General features: G+C 51.2%; 2 protein-coding genes across 5 annotated transcripts in view; one reads left to right on the top strand and one right to left on the bottom strand.

Annotated features, from left to right (window-relative positions):
* The window catches only part of PPP2R2B (protein phosphatase 2 regulatory subunit Bbeta), an 87,161-nt gene extending 75,913 nt beyond the window's left edge, over positions 1-11,248 (top strand). For all 4 annotated transcript variants that reach the window (XM_052689375.1, XM_052689374.1, XM_052689372.1 and 1 more), the window contains 5 exons: positions 4,035-4,212; positions 5,094-5,258; positions 8,370-8,539; positions 8,643-8,734; positions 9,432-11,248. In XM_052689375.1, coding sequence (XP_052545335.1) covers positions 4,035-4,212; positions 5,094-5,258; positions 8,370-8,539; positions 8,643-8,734; positions 9,432-9,711 — 885 coding nt within the window. In that variant the 3' untranslated portion in view covers positions 9,712-11,248. The remainder of the gene's footprint in view (positions 1-4,034; positions 4,213-5,093; positions 5,259-8,369; positions 8,540-8,642; positions 8,735-9,431) is intronic.
* Positions 11,249-12,146: 898 nt separating this feature from the next.
* The window catches only part of TCERG1 (transcription elongation regulator 1), a 31,123-nt gene continuing 27,950 nt past the window's right edge, over positions 12,147-15,319 (bottom strand). Inside the window, 3 exon segments of the mRNA XM_052689371.1 lie at positions 12,147-13,208; positions 14,031-14,131; positions 14,370-14,453. Of these exon segments, the coding sequence (XP_052545331.1) occupies positions 13,007-13,208; positions 14,031-14,131; positions 14,370-14,453 (387 nt within the window). The 3' untranslated portion in view covers positions 12,147-13,006.

Here is a 15,319-nt window from a genome sequence, read left to right as displayed (position 1 = left end):
GGGAGTGCTGCACGGCTGGGGGTGCAGGCACACCGTGAGCACAGTGATCCCACAGCCGTGCCCAGAGCTGCTGTCCTGCTGGGATGGAGCTGCAGAGCTGCCTCCTTTGCACTATTTGCAGCACAGTGGCAGATTCTGCAGCAGCAGTTCCTTCTCTGTGAGTTTTCTGGCCACCTGGGTGGATCACAACAGGCCTCCCGAGTCAGGTGTAAACAGCCTAGGCTATGTGTGCCATTTATTGCGAGAGAGATGCAGGCATGGACCCTTTAAAGCAAGTCACCCTGTGCCTGGCAGCGCTGGCAGAAGGTGCAGCTGAACCCACTCCTCCTATGAGGGTCCCCGGGGCTGTTTCTGAACTTTATTTGTGCACAGAGACCTGGCCTGGGCAGTGTGAGGTCCTGAGGGGGGGCTGCACCATGAGGCCACACTCCTGTGCCTGAATTCAGAGCAGAGACTGAAGGTCTCCCTTCACCTGCAGGCCTGGGAGCTCCAGCTACACAGTAATGTCATGGTGGCATTAATCAGCCAGAGCAGCTTGTGATTTATTAACCTCCTGTCAGGGTTTGCATTCTAAGTACTCAAGTTCGGTATTTATGAATACAACACTGCTGATATGTCTGCCCTTGGCTCACTTTGTAGCTTCAGACTTCATTGCCAATTGAGCCTCCCAGAACCTCAGACCCAGTTCTCACCTCTGCTCCAGGTGCTTCTGGGGCCAGCAGGTGTTTCCTTCGCTGAGTCAGAGACATTTCATTTCATATGCATCTGCATCTGCTGCCACGTTTCAGGCAGAGTTTGAGCCCAGTGCAGCCCACAGGAGGGGCCTTCCTGGGGTCTGGGTGTTGGTGCTGTAGGAGCTGTGCTTACTGTCTGTGTGTGGGATACAGGTGAGTTTTTAAAGGATGGTGTCATTAAGGGGTATCACTGCAGTTGAGTAACTTGAGCTCAGGGTAGAAGAGACGCCTGTCTCAGTTTCCAACACAAACTGCTTTTCAAAGTGATGCTGGTGTTGGTACATCTGCCGGGTTTCCTTCCCAGCCCGTGCTGCTGTCTGCACAGTTGGCTGCTGGCGCTGGCTGGCAGAGGTTGGCTGCATCCTGGCGTTGGCACTGGCAGCTGCTGGGCTGCAGCGGGGTCAGAACAACTTGGGCATTTGTTGCAGACATTCAGCCCAAAGTCACAGCTTGGATCTCAGTGTGGTGCTTGTTGGCTGCACAAGTTTGCCTTTTTGGTGTTTTTTAATGCTCCCTACAGTTTCCTGACAACTATAGCAAGCAGCCCCATGGGAACATGTGATTCCTGCTCCATATCAGCAGGTAGAGGTAAAGCTCAGTGTGAGTGCTCGGTGTTATGGGTATTGCTATCCTTGTGCACAACACCTTCTGTCCCTAAGGATGCAAAAGAGAGCAGCCTTCAGTCTGCTCCAGTTCACACTGATGGGTTTCCTCAGGCAGATATTTACATAGCTCTCGATTTTACTGCTGCTTGGTGTATCCTGAGCACTTAATGCTCCTCTGCTGCTCACGTTTTGTTCATCCATCCATGGTTCCATGTTCAACTGCAGGCAAGAAAAAAGATTTAAAACCACCTTGCTGCAGTCATCTCTTCCTATTCACTGTAATGGTTTGGATTTACTCGATGAGCATTGTTACCTGAGGAATTTCTAACCCGTGCAATGCAGGACTATTTCCCTCTGTTCAGACCACAAGGGCCTTTGCTTTCTTTGGGTGAGCTCTGCACATCAGGGTAGGTCCCAGCCCGCAGCCTCTGCACCACCTCACGGGGCTCCCGGAGTGCCTCTGCACCGCTGTGCGCCGGGGGCTGCTTGCAGGAATCGTTAACACAGATAACAGCCAGGGCTGAAAACCCTTTGAATAAGGACTGTGTTGTCTTAGATCCCTGCACGGCACAAGGGGGCCGAGAGGAGCACGGCGATTGCTGTTGTCACAGTGCTGTTGGTGATTAAGAGCTGCTGTTTCACTCAGTTCCGACAGCATCCATCATAAATAGTTTCATATCTCCCATTTTGCCAAAACATTCATATTTTTTGGCTTCTGGGTGCTGCTTCATGGAGAGTTTGTTCTTTACTTCTCCTGTATCAAATGTATCCATGCTCACACACACCCGTGGCCTCGGGAGGGCCGTTTGTTTTCTGAATTCTTACTGCAGAATTCAGGTGCAGATGATGTAAGTCATTCTGAAATGTAAAAGCAGGGACAGATTCTCAGTTACAAACTGGAAAAGGATTCTGTCCTGCTACAAAAACAAGGAAAGGCAGGGGGGCGGCTGGGCTGGCAGTCACTGCCCCGACCCCTCCAAGGTGCTCTGACTGCGCTGCAGGGCTGGGTTTGCCCTCACTGCTGCAGGTGCTGCTCCTGAGCCCCTCTTCCCCCGGCCAGGCCCTGCGGGGCGCTTTGGGCCCCCATAGGAAAGGCTCTCCCACACCTGGAGCTCTGCTGGCGCTGCACACCGGGTGGCCGGGAGCAGGGCTGTGCTGGGGAAATGACTGAACCAGGAGCTCCATCAGCGCACGGCGAGGGGCCAGACAGCAGGTTTGACTCTATGGGAAGGGATCTTCTCAGATGGCATCAGGAAAGCCCGGTAAGGCCAAGTCCTGAGGAACGTGAAGCTGCTGCTCTGCCATGAGCGTGGTGAGGAGCGGCGGGGTGGGACGTGTTGGGTGGTGATTGCGCGCTTTTTGCAGGAGGTGCCTGGTAAAAAGCAAAAAGAAAAATGAAGACATAATTTTTTTAAAGTGAGTAATGAATGGCATTGCCCTCTTCCACAGAACAGGAAGTAATGTAATTTATTAGTGCTTTATTTTATTTGACAGCCATTCTATGTACTTGATGCGGTTTGTTACACCAAATTACCCTTTAATAATGGGTGTATGTAATACCAGGCACTACCCTGCAGGTCCACTCAGTAACTGAAGGGCTGCACCCAGGAGTTCTCACTGTTGGTGAAGGAGGTGGCGGAGTGCAGCCCTGCAGCTGCACTGCTCCCTTCTGCTGCGGCCGGTGTCAGTAGCACTGAGACCAGGCTGGGACCACGCAGGTGTTGGATCTGCAGGTCACCCCACGCCCTGTTTGCTGTGCTACTCGGGCTGGGCGCAGCCATGGGTCTGACTGGGACGCAGTCAGGCTGCACAGCAGTGCTGAGCTCCGGAGCCTGTGATGATTTATTTTTGCGTCCAGAGTGGCCCAGTGTAATGTTTGAGCCCACACCCTTTGCAAAACCATCATGTTTCTGACGGTCTGAGTGACAGCCCACGTCCTGCAATCTCTGAGCACAATGCGAGCCTCTGTCCCCAGATGGCTGAGCAGAGTCCTTCAGCAGCAAACGATGCATCATTGAGTGTGTCAGGCTGAATTAGGAAGCAGGCGCATCACATTAAGCTCAGGCTCCAGGCTGGCAGTTCCTGTGTTCCTGTGTCACTTGATCTGGCTGTCATGCTCCCATCCCCACCTCTGCAGCCATGGGAAACCTCTTTGGGCAGCACACAGAAAACATTTGCTGTGATGGAGTGGCTGGAGGGCGCAGCTCCTGGCGGGGGGAGCACTGGTGCACGCAGCTGCCTTAAGAGCACAATGTCTGAAGTTATTAAGTACACCTCTCCTTGCATATGCTGCTTTCATGCCTCCCTCCATGCCCTCATGTTTATGTGAGTTATGCTTACAAATCCAAAGGCAAACATTCCTATTTCCTCCATCTGTCCCTGCCCCTCCTTCCCTTCTATCTCTTCCCCTCCTTTACTTCTACCATTCACTGTGGGGCAAATCCTGAAAATCTGAAAGAAAATCCGGAGCTGATTCAGCTCTTAATACAGCACTTCTGTTAGCAGCGGGGCAGGAATTTCACATTCCGAAGTGACAAAATAGGAGAGGTTTTGCTGTTGTTTGACCGAAGAAGGAACTGTTGCTGCAGAAGAGCTCCAGACTGGCACTGTTGTCTCCCAAAGCAGACGATGCTGCGGTGCTGCCCCACGTGGCTCCCAGCATCCCGTGCCACTGCTGACTGCCCGTCCCCTGCAGGTGCCGGTGCTGCGGCCCATGGACCTGATGGTGGAGGCCACCCCCCGCAGGGTGTTTGCCAACGCGCACACGTACCACATCAACTCCATATCCGTCAACAGCGACTACGAGACCTACATGTCGGCTGACGACCTGCGGATAAACCTCTGGAACTTTGAGATCACAAATCAGAGCTTCAGTATCCTTTGGTGCGTGCACCCCGTGGTGTCCCTGGGCCCCTCTGCTGCCAGGAGCTGTATTAACAGAGAGCCACGGGGCCGGGCGCACAGGGAAGCATTCAGTCCTTTCTGACCCAGACAAGGGAGAACCAAGGTAAAGGTTCGACCCATTGTGATTTTCTTTGGCAGTGTTCCTAACTGGTCCTGCTCATTACAGGTTCATTACTGCCAGTTACCCCAGATCCTGCCAGGAGGTTGGTGCAGGAGAGATGGGGGTGCAGGCACAGAGCACAGCAAAGCCGCAGGGCTCAGTGCTCCGCAGTACCCACAGCACCCTTGGTCACAGCTTCGGACGTCCTCATCCCCAGAGCAGTCACTGCTGCTTGTGCTTGTCTGCTGGGCTGAGCCATGGCAGTGTGCTGGCGGTGCTGGGCGCTGTGCCCCCCCGCTCTGTGGGACCCCCACTGCCACCGCTTTGAGTTCTGCCTGCAGGGCTGAGGGATGGGGGGTGATGTAGAAGACAGATGCCCTGGGGGAGACGGGGAGGGGAAATCTTAATAGCGCAGCAGGGTGACAGGCTGCCAGTCACAGGCGCACAAATGAGATCATGCCTGTCACCCTCCTAACTGCTGCATCAGAAATAATCACGGCGGGGCACTAAGCGCCACTGGTATTTATGTCGTGTTCTCTACTGAGAAGCCCCGGGGGCACGTGGCAGCGTTAGGCAGCCGGAGTTCAGCAGCCACAGGCGTGTGGTTGGTGGGGGCCCACATCTGAGCAACGCTGCCATGTCTGCTTATTTTGGTGAACGAAGGGCGGATTTAGGCAAAGCTTGAGGGGTTTGATGGCCCGAGGCACCAATTCCACGCAGGGAGCAGCGGGCTCCTTCACTCACCCCCAGATATCGTGGACATCAAGCCGGCCAACATGGAGGAGCTGACGGAAGTGATCACCGCCGCGGAGTTCCACCCCCACCACTGCAACACCTTCGTGTACAGCAGCAGCAAAGGCACCATCCGGCTGTGCGACATGCGCACCTCCGCCCTCTGCGACCGCCACGCCAAGTGTGAGTGCTGTGCGAGCTGCCATTGTGTGCTGCAGCACAGGAGGTGCAGAGGGAAGCTTGCACGGACATCTGGAGACTTGAAAGTGTCAGCCGCCCCAGGGAGGTTGTGGAGTCTCCTCTGGAGATGCTCAAGGCCTGCCTGGATGCCTGGGGAGCCTGCTTTGGCAGGGGGTTGGACGCGATGGTCTCTGGAGGTCCCTTCCAAGCCCTACAATTCTGTGAATCTGTGAATCCCAAACCCTGGCAGAACGCATCTCTCTGTTCTTGCACTTCATGACTGTCTCACAGTCCTACAGTGACTTGGAGTGCAGTGACAGCTAAGGCAATCCCTTTCCCTGATGCTCTGGAGGCAGCAGTCCCTACATGGCCACTGCCTTTGTTTGGTGCTGCCACATCCTTCAGCCCACAGTGAGCGCCGACCAGCAGTGAATAAGAGTTTGGTTTGACCTCTCCGTTGAAATTTTCTTACTGATTTCCCTCTGCACCTCTGAAGCAGCAGCCTGAGTTGATTGCAGCTCAGCAGATGTGTAAGTTGAAATTGAGACAGTTCATCGGAGTTCAGAATGAAAAGCAACATTGGCTTTGGAGGCAAATTCTCCAGCAGGGGTATTTAATATCTGTCAGTAGTATTAAATGGGGAGGTTGGTGGCCCTGAGGCAGGGGGGTTGGAGATTCATGATCCTTGAGGTCCCTTCCAACCTGGGCCATTCTGTGATAGCGCTGCACATCCCTGTTGTGTTCAATCAGACAGACACACTTTGCAGCTTAGGGGCAGACTTACTGAAATGATCTCCTATTAAATTCTGCCATCCTGTTTGAGCTGAGGCTGCTGGCAGTGGCTCGAAGCAGTGATTGGGCACCTGGTGGGAAGGCAGGGCTGACCCAGAGAAGCTCAGCTGTATGCAATGTACCTGATGGAAGGGCTGGAGCCAGGATCCACCCCTTCCGGGCCCTCATTTAAGGGCTGGCAGTGAGGGAGTCTCACTACAGATCCCTGCATATCTGAAGCCTTCCAAAGGTAAGCAGCCTTTTCCTTTAGTTTCGGTGCTCACAGCTGTTCTGTTTGAGCAAATCCTCACTTGCTGCAGCTCAGGACTTTGCCACCCCCTGGTTATTGCTGCACTTTCCGTTGTGCTATAGCCTTACAGGACTGAGCCCTGGGTACAGGCACACCTTGCTGCACGACTGCTGTCACCTTCCTGTTGACAGAATATTCTCTTGTTTTTTTGTTTTGTTTTGTTTTGTTTTTCTGTTTTCCTTTTCACCAAAGCCTTTTATACTAGAAAAAGGGCACATAAATGGGGTGCAAGGATCTGCTCTCACATTAGGAACTCCCTGCTCCAGACACATGAAGCACATCCTGCCCGGGGCTGAGGATCCGTGGTGCAGAGCTCTCGTTGCCTGCTGTCAGTTGGGGCAGCACACAGCCGGTGCAGAGCTGAGATGTGGCAGTGCCTCCAGAAACAAATCACCTCCTTCCTCAGCCCCGAGCAGCGGCTAACGACGTCCTGCTGCATGCTGTAATAAGCCTGGCAAGACCTCGAGCTAAAAATTAACAAGCTGATTGTGCAGAATCTCCGGAGGATGACAAACCTTGTCTGCCACCCTGGGCTCATTTAGCTAATGAGGAAACAAACCTCTTTGCCTCTGCAGCACTCCCCAATCTCCATTTTAAGTGAGAAATCTGTTGTGGCCTGCAGCACAGAGTCAGAGCCTGGAGAGATGGCTGTGGGCTCTGCAGCCCTGCGGGACATCACTGCAGAGGGGGCTCTGGGTGCTGTGCCACAGGCTTTGTGCTGCTTTGGATTTCCTGGTACATGTGGCCAATGGTCCCGATTAGAGTTTAAATGAAGGAGAGAAAGAAAAGACGGGGTTTGAATTGGTGTTACAGAAATGGAGGGGTGGTTGCGTTCACTAAGGAATGGAAAGGAGCCATGTGCTCCCAGCTGCCCGCAGGGCCCTCGGGCTGCACGCACAGCCATGCAGGAGCTTGGACAGCAGCGCTGTGCAGGAGCTGCTCTGGGCTGCAGGCTCTCGGGGCGCAGTGCAGCGTGGCGCTGCTCAGCCCGTGCAGAGCACACAGCACTGCGGGGTCAGGATCTGAACCCAGCCCTTCTTGCTGTTGCCCTTCTCCTCTTGCTTGTGTTCTTGGTGCTGCCATCACCTCTTGAGTTTGGTCTCTGAGGCATCTTGGTTTTTCAATCTGCAGTTTGATGCTTTCTACTTCTATGGTTGTTTATTCACTGTAAGTGTAATATCCCCAGCCCTAAGAAAGGGCTCCATTTCTATGTCAGGCCTTCCCTGCTGTGTTGGAGAATAGCTGTGATGAGCACAAGGCTGGGCTGGGGCAGTGGAGGTGAATGGTCGAACCCAGCCCTGGCTCTTGGAACAGCTCCTCCTGCCTTTGTTTTCTGGATACAGGGAGTGTGGGTGCCAGGCAGTGCTCGTGCTCATAAGCTTTATGGCCAAGTCAGTGTTGGGACAATGGGTTTCTTTCCAGAAGGAGGAGGAGCCTCTCCTTGTTCCCCAGCAGTATTCTGTAGTGCTGAGGTGGTGAGGGGTCTGTAGGGGTGGAAGGAAAAGGTCTGACAGATGCACTCCAAATGCAGCCTGTTCAGTGGTGCTGATCTATTGTTTTCTTTAAAGCTATGCCTGTCCAGCTGACGTTACTTTGAAATTGAATTTGTAAATGCATTTAATTTGGACCTTCATCAATGCTCTTTGGGCTGTACAGGCTGTGATTTATTCAAAGACATCGGATTAAATCTGTAGGTTGCAGTAGCTATAAAATATTTACATTGACTTTCAGTTATACTGCGCATTGATTTCTATAGAGAAAAGGTACACGAGGCTCTAAATCTTTTGGTCTTCTCTTGTGCTGTTGATGGATGGGTCTCTGCTGAGCCTTCCTGGTTATTGCACTCATTTAAAAATGGAGGCACTTGAGTGCACGGAGTCCATAACACACAGGTGCTCGCTTTACGCCATGCCCAGCGCTCACAGTGGGCTCAGCACTGCAGGCTCAGGGTGCTCACGGCCTCCCGTGTGCTGGGCAGGGCAGCGGGTCCCGCAGGGTCACCGATGCCAGGCCTGTCCCTTCCTCTCTTGCAGTTTTTGAGGAGCCTGAGGACCCCAGTAACCGCTCATTCTTTTCTGAGATCATCTCCTCCATCTCCGACGTCAAATTCAGCCACAGCGGCAGGTACATCATGACCCGGGACTACCTCACTGTCAAGGTGTGGGACTTGAACATGGAGAACCGGCCCATCGAGACCTACCAGGTGGGCAGAGCGGGGCTGCGGGCAGGGCGGGATGGGAGCATGGAGCGGCCGTGGGGCCTGGCGCGGATGCCCCCTGCCTCATCCCATCCATCCCTGCCTCCAGGTCCACGACTACCTGCGGAGCAAGCTGTGCTCGCTGTATGAGAACGACTGCATCTTCGACAAGTTCGAGTGCGTGTGGAACGGCTCTGACAGGTGAGGGGTGGCTGTGGGGCAGCTGGGGTCTGTGTGCGGGGTGCCTGGGGCTGCGTGCCTGGCTCCCGGGGCAGTGGCTCCTTGCTTACCTCACAGTGAGACAGCTGGGCCTGAATTCTGAGTCTGATCTAAATCATGTTACAGCTCTGTGTGTTCCATTTAAGTCAGGGAGAGTTTGCCTTGAAAAAGGTGTGACAATCACTTGGTTTGGGTCAGCCAAATCTTTGCCATAAAGAGTGATATCTGTGTAATTAGCCTGGAAGAAATTCTTGCCTGCATGAGCTTTCCCTCAGCTGCGAAGACAGAGGCTGGGAGCTGGGCTTGCACAGGCTGCAGGGAGCCCTCATTGCAGCCTTCCAGTGTTTAAAAAGGGATGATAAAAAGAAGGGTCAACAGCGACAGGAGAAGGGGTGACGGTTTTAAGCTTGAGGAGGGAAGGCTTAGGTTGGATGTCAGAGAGGAGTTCTGTACAGGTGGAGCAGTGAGGTGCTGGCACAGCTGCCCCGAGAGGCTGTGGATGCTCCATCCCTGGAGCTGCTCAGACCTGGAGGGCGGTGGCCCTGCCCCAGCACAGGAGTTGGAACTTGATGATCCCGGGGTCCCCTCCAACCCAAACCTCTCCACAACTCCATGAGGTGTCCGCTGTGCGGTGCCGGGCCGTGGCTGTGCTCGCTGACTCGCCCTTCCGCCCTCACAGCGTCATCATGACCGGCTCCTACAACAACTTCTTCCGCATGTTCGACCGCAACACCAAGCGCGACGTGACGCTGGAGGCCTCGCGGGAGAACAGCAAACCGCGCGCCGTCCTCAAACCCCGCAAGGTCTGCGTGGGAGGCAAGAGGAGGAAAGATGAGATCAGCGTGGACAGTCTGGACTTCAGCAAAAAGATCCTGCATACGGCTTGGCACCCTTCAGAGAACATCATTGCTGTGGCAGCGACAAATAACCTGTATATATTCCAGGACAAGGTTAACTAGGAGGACAAGTTATTCTTTAGGAGTCTCTCATGTACTGAATACTAGTAAACACAAGATTCCAAATGTTTCTTTTCTTTTCTTTTCTTTTTTTTTTTTCCTTTCTTTCCCATTCCTCTGTTAAATTGCTGCTCTGGGAATGGCAGTGTGCAGGGGCAGGCGGATCAGCTGCCGTGGGGCCGGGGCTGAGCAGCTCCCAGTTTCCATGTAGTGCTGGGAGCTCCGACTCGGCGCGGAGCAGCTGGGGGGGCTTCAGCTCCTGCTGTCCCCGAGGCGTTGCTGTAAAGGTGGCTGATGGGTGGCAGGGCGGCAGCGCGGGGCGCCATCAGCTGCAGTGGGAGCAGACGGGGCGGCTGTGTGCAGCGCAGTGCGGGGTGCTGGGCTTCTGTAATCCGTGCCGATTCTTTAAAGCTTAATCCTAAAGATCCCAGCTACTGGTTCAGGATATCAGAGCCCTGTCCCCATTTTTCACATCTGTCATTTTGCCCTCATCATTTCCTCTTCTTACCAACAGCAAAACCAAACACAGAATGGAATTGTTGCGCCCGGAGCTCCCAGGCAACTCCCCAGGATTTGGCTTTGTCAATACTGTGGTGCCTTTTGGGTATATGAAATACCTTTATAAATGATGCTTCCAAAACACACTGATTGCAAACCAAACTGAACCTGGGCTTTAATTTTTTTTCCTTTTTTTTTCTTTTCCTGCACTGTGGTCATTGTTATTGTCCTGTTGCTGTACACCTGCACCTCATACTCTTTCTCTTTTTAATTTATTTATTTATTCTTTTTGTTTTTTTTTAAAGAAAAAGTGTAAGTTGCTAATTTATGACATCCTAAAAGAGAATCCAGCCCAACACTGCTCTCAGCACCTGACCGCTTCCTCCATGGGCTGCCCACGGTCCTAGATTATAATAACAATAATAAAATCAGTAACTCTTCCTCTGTGCATGGCCAGGCTCCCCCTTTCTACTGTTAAGATTGTTCAGATCCTTTTTTTACTCGAGCAAATGTTGAATTAAAAAAATAATTTTCAGTCTGGAAACCGCTCCTGCAAGACCCAGTGAACAAATGAAGTCAGTGCAGCACTCAGCAGCACCACCCCAGCAGTGTCCCCAGGAGGGCGGCCCTGCTGAGCAGCTGTGCTGCATCCCCCACACCTGTGTCCCACAGGAAGCTTCCACCCCACTCTAAGGGCAAAGTGCTCCCTGCCCACTGCCCCTCCTGTACTGCGCGCTTCGGACGCCCTGCAGCTCCTGCGGTGCCTCCAGTCCTCAGCCCCTAAAGAGGAGCCTGGGGAGGCCCTGCCTGGATCTGTGGGGCAGGAGCAGGGGGCATTCGCCATCCCAAAGGGATGAGTAGGGGGGACGTGCACTGCCTCACACATTTACTACAAGTGGTGGCTTCCAGGAGTACCTTTTTTTTAAATGGTTAAAAAAAAAAAAGCCAAGATAAAGTAACTTTTTTTTTTAAATGTTCTTTTTTTTGTTCTTGTACAGAAAGCCTGCACTCTGGTACCAGAAGTAAAGTTGTTCCAAATGTGCCTGTGTGGAGCTGCTGATTGTTGTGCTTTCCAGGCGGCTGCAGCTGGGGCCACGCTGGGGGGTGCAGGGAGCCCTGAGAGCCGGGGGGCACCAGAGCCGGGCAGCCCCCAGCCCAGGCGCTGCAGCGCAGGGCACCATCCCTGTGTCTGGGGGCACTGGCAGCTCCCAGCCAGCTTTGCAGTGCTGAGTCCTTCAGAGTTCATTCTGGCCCCAGGCTGCCCAGCGGGGCGCAGCTGAGGGCAGCAACGCCTTGAGCAGCAGCCATCAGAACAGAGGCAGGGGTGAAGGAGTCACCACCACAGGAACAGGCGCTGGCTTCTCCTGCAGCTGCAATCTCTGCTGCTAGTGGAATTGGTTTCACAATGAAACCAAACCCAACGCTGCACAGAGCTGCACGGCCTGCGCCCCCACGGGGACAGGACTCATTACTGGTAACACGCGACACTGAGCTGCTTCCTCCACAGCCCAAGCGCTAATTCTCAGCTGCTGCTGGTGATGAATTTAAACAGAGGCACCTAATTAGAAGCTGTAGGGCATGGATAATGCTGCAAAGGCAATGTTATACAAACAGGCGCTCATTTACCTTCATATTAATGGCATGACCTTAATCTACCACTCCTTGGCCCGGAGAGACAGACCCACACCACATGTGCAGGCAAAGGAAGAAACGCCACAGCCTGAAGAACTGAACTGGAAAATAATTCTGTTTGGCACCGAACTGCACAGATGCTGATCTGAATGTTTATGAAATTTAATTTGATGCTGTACAGTATCACACAGTTTGGCAAAACACAGCCAACATTTTAGGCAATAGGACTTCAGTTCTTTGCTCTGCTCTTGAATTCACAACTCCAACAAAACCCAACAAAAACTGGCATTAGGCCTGTACAATCCATATAAAAAAGGAGTTGGTTTATTGTAGTTCAAATACATAAACTGAACAATCCCAACATTTCAAAATTAAACTTTAGAAACACAAGTTTAACATTCAAAACAGGAGTATAGTTTACAAGAATTGCCCAGAGGGGGAATCCACAGTCTAATCCAGAAGTATGCAAAGATCACTTATCGTAAATAAAAACATTTATACAACCGTCCTGCTCTGTTGGGTAGCCACTGCTACCAGCCACGTGTTTCCAACTGGAGTAAAAATCATTGGACAGATCTTTGCCTGGGCAGAGCAACCTGATTTTGTTTCTAATCCATGGATAGGGTAAGGAACAAAGCAGACCTGTGAGCAAATTTGATTTGGTCTCTGTAGTGCTAATTCTCCTTTCAGTTTTAACTCGGGGCTCCAACGGATTTATCACCACGTACAAGGGTGAAATCAAGCACAGAATCAGCACCTGTTACCATAACGTGGCCCTCAGCCATCAGCTGCAGCAGCATCTCGCCATCACAGCCAGGCAGCCCCAGGGCCACGCTCACACCTGAGCCCCACGCGCAGCTCTGGGAGCTGCACAGCGCCGCTCCTCCTGCGCCGCGGGACACGGCCCCGACACTGCCTGCACAGCTGGGCCCGCCGTCCCGCCCTACAGACACTCATAAATAACTGCCACGTTCTTTTTTCTTCCTCTTTTTATATACATCTTCTATTTTCACACAGAGACCACTTTATGCTCACAAACACTGCTTTCTCCTCTGTTCCTAAGATGGTTTTGCAATATATTCACGGTAATGTATATGTATAAACCTGACAGATGGCTCATGCAAGCTTTTTGATTTAGCAGATACTCTTGCCTTAAGTGAACTCAGCTCTACTTCGTCGTCCGTCTCGTCGGCTCCGAGGCTGTGGGCGGGGGGGGCGGACCTCGGCGGTCCAGGTCATCCACGTAGGACACGATGAGTTTGCGCCTCTCCTCCGGCACGCAGTCAAGCACCAGGTAGCGCTTGTCGTTCTGCAGTATCTTCTCCACATCCTTCAGATGCTGGTCTGACTCCTGGATCAGCTTTTTGGATCTGGAAGCAGGCGCAAGGAATTACTGCCTGGCGGGGCCTGGGTGCCACCCCTCACAGCGGTGCAGGCAGCCGGGGGGGGAGCAACGCCAGCAACCTGCACGGAGCTTTGGGCCACGCGCGCTTTCTGCTCCGTCAGCAGCAGGATGCTGAAGTATCTGGCAGTATCAAGGCACAGGAGCTAGAGTGTTTGCAGCCTCTGTGCTAAATTAATTAAGCATCATGGAAGACCTGAGTCTGGCTGCTGTGGCCTTGTACAGCACTACATCAACTGTTTAAATGCCAAAACCTAGGGGGACAAAAATCTAGAGTTTTAAATTAGGCATCCAACTGAGGCAGACAATTAGGATTTCACAGCTTTGGTACTAAACTGTGTGCACTGCCTCAGTTGACAGCACTGTGATTTGCTCATTGAGTAGCATCACCTGAAACCAAAACTCCAAAACACTCCAGTGATGACTGGAGGGGCAAGGACTGACACGAGCACAGGAGATGGCCCTCACCACAAAATGAACCCATTGCCTGGCAGCCAGGGTACACACAGTGCTATTCTGAAGCAAAAGACAACCTGACCTCTGTGCTGGTTTGATTTTCATTATTTGTTAACCATTAGGAAATGCCAAGTTAAACCAAAACAAATCCTCTGTCAACTACACACACACACACACACACACACACATACATATATTTTTCTTTTTTGACAGATTATGAAAAAAATTATAGAATAAATGTAGGCAAGACTATTCTAGGGAACAAAAGAGCAGCTTCTTGCCACTGACATGCAAACGCGCAAAAAGAGCTCCTGGGTGACATTCTGCTACACACCTGTATGTGATAAATTTGGTCTCCTTCAAAAGTGTTCGGAAGTCAGCTTTGGCAGTAATGTATTTGTCTCTAATGTACTCCTCAAACTCCCTTTGTTTCTTCTGAAAGACAAAAGATGAACCCAGAACATCGAATGCAGACAAAGTACTTCATGCAACTCAACACACTGAATATAAGTACAAGTCACAGGATGAATGTATTTCTGTTTACTTCTTGCATTTTTTAATTAAAAACTAATGACGTTCACATCAAGCAGGCACCATGTCAGCAGTCCCTGATTTTCCTTCTCCGTGTCCTGCACCACAGTGAAGGCCAACAACAGCAATGCAAAGCTCTTACCCGGTCACTTGAAGAAAATTTAATGCACCTCGGATCTTCTTTAATGATTTTTTTTACTTCTTTCCACGTCGATGTTAAAGTTATCTTTCAAAAGAAGCAAAAATAGTTAAGACTGCAAGGAAAATGATATCCTACCGATGTGGAATATAAGTATTACCACATCTGAAAGTAAATATCCCCAGAGCACACCAACAAAATCACTGCTGTATCCAAGTGTTGGGTTTTTCTCGTTCCTATTACTATACTGCTATTTTCTGTTATATGATCTCACACATTTACTTTTCTTCAGACACTTTTGAATCAACATCCTCCCAAACACCATTTACATTCTAAGATCCTTTTCTAGAACATATCTATGGATATATGCTGTGAAAAATTACCTACAGGAAGCTTGCTTTAAAATAACATCTGCCATATGATCCTGTCACACTAAGATCTGCCTGCTGTTCCAACAGCTTTTAACCAATGCCTTAAAAACACTCAAAGCTGCAGGGTCAAGAAAGCTGACTGAAGCTTGCACACAATTTTAAAAGACCAAGACTCTCCAGAACCTCACAGCACACTGAGAAGATGACAGGCACAGAAGTTCAAATTAAAGAGCATGACTTAAAACAGACAGACAAAAGATCATCTACTGGTATCGAGACAAACACACTGGTTATTTGAAAGAGCAAGATGCCATATAGAAAGGAATATCAAGCAACTCAATACTGAAGAAACGTAACATCCTGCAGGAGATAAAAAAAAAAAATCACTGATTAGAAGCTTAAATGCAAATGAACTGTATGTTAAAGTGAAACAGAACTCAAGATAAGCAAGGAAACGTAACGCTTACATTTTTCTTATGGAGAAAAGAGACTGGTGAAGCAAACAGTCCCAGAAAATAAAGCCAAACAAAAATCAACTCCTGGCAGAAAACTGAAAAATCCAACATGGACTTGCAAATATCT

Source organism: Tympanuchus pallidicinctus, unplaced genomic scaffold (assembly GCF_026119805.1).
Source record: "Tympanuchus pallidicinctus isolate F22 unplaced genomic scaffold, pur_lepc_1.0 scaffold25, whole genome shotgun sequence".
Lineage (NCBI taxonomy): Eukaryota > Metazoa > Chordata > Aves > Galliformes > Phasianidae > Tympanuchus > Tympanuchus pallidicinctus.
This window is presented reverse-complemented; position numbering and strand designations above follow the sequence as displayed.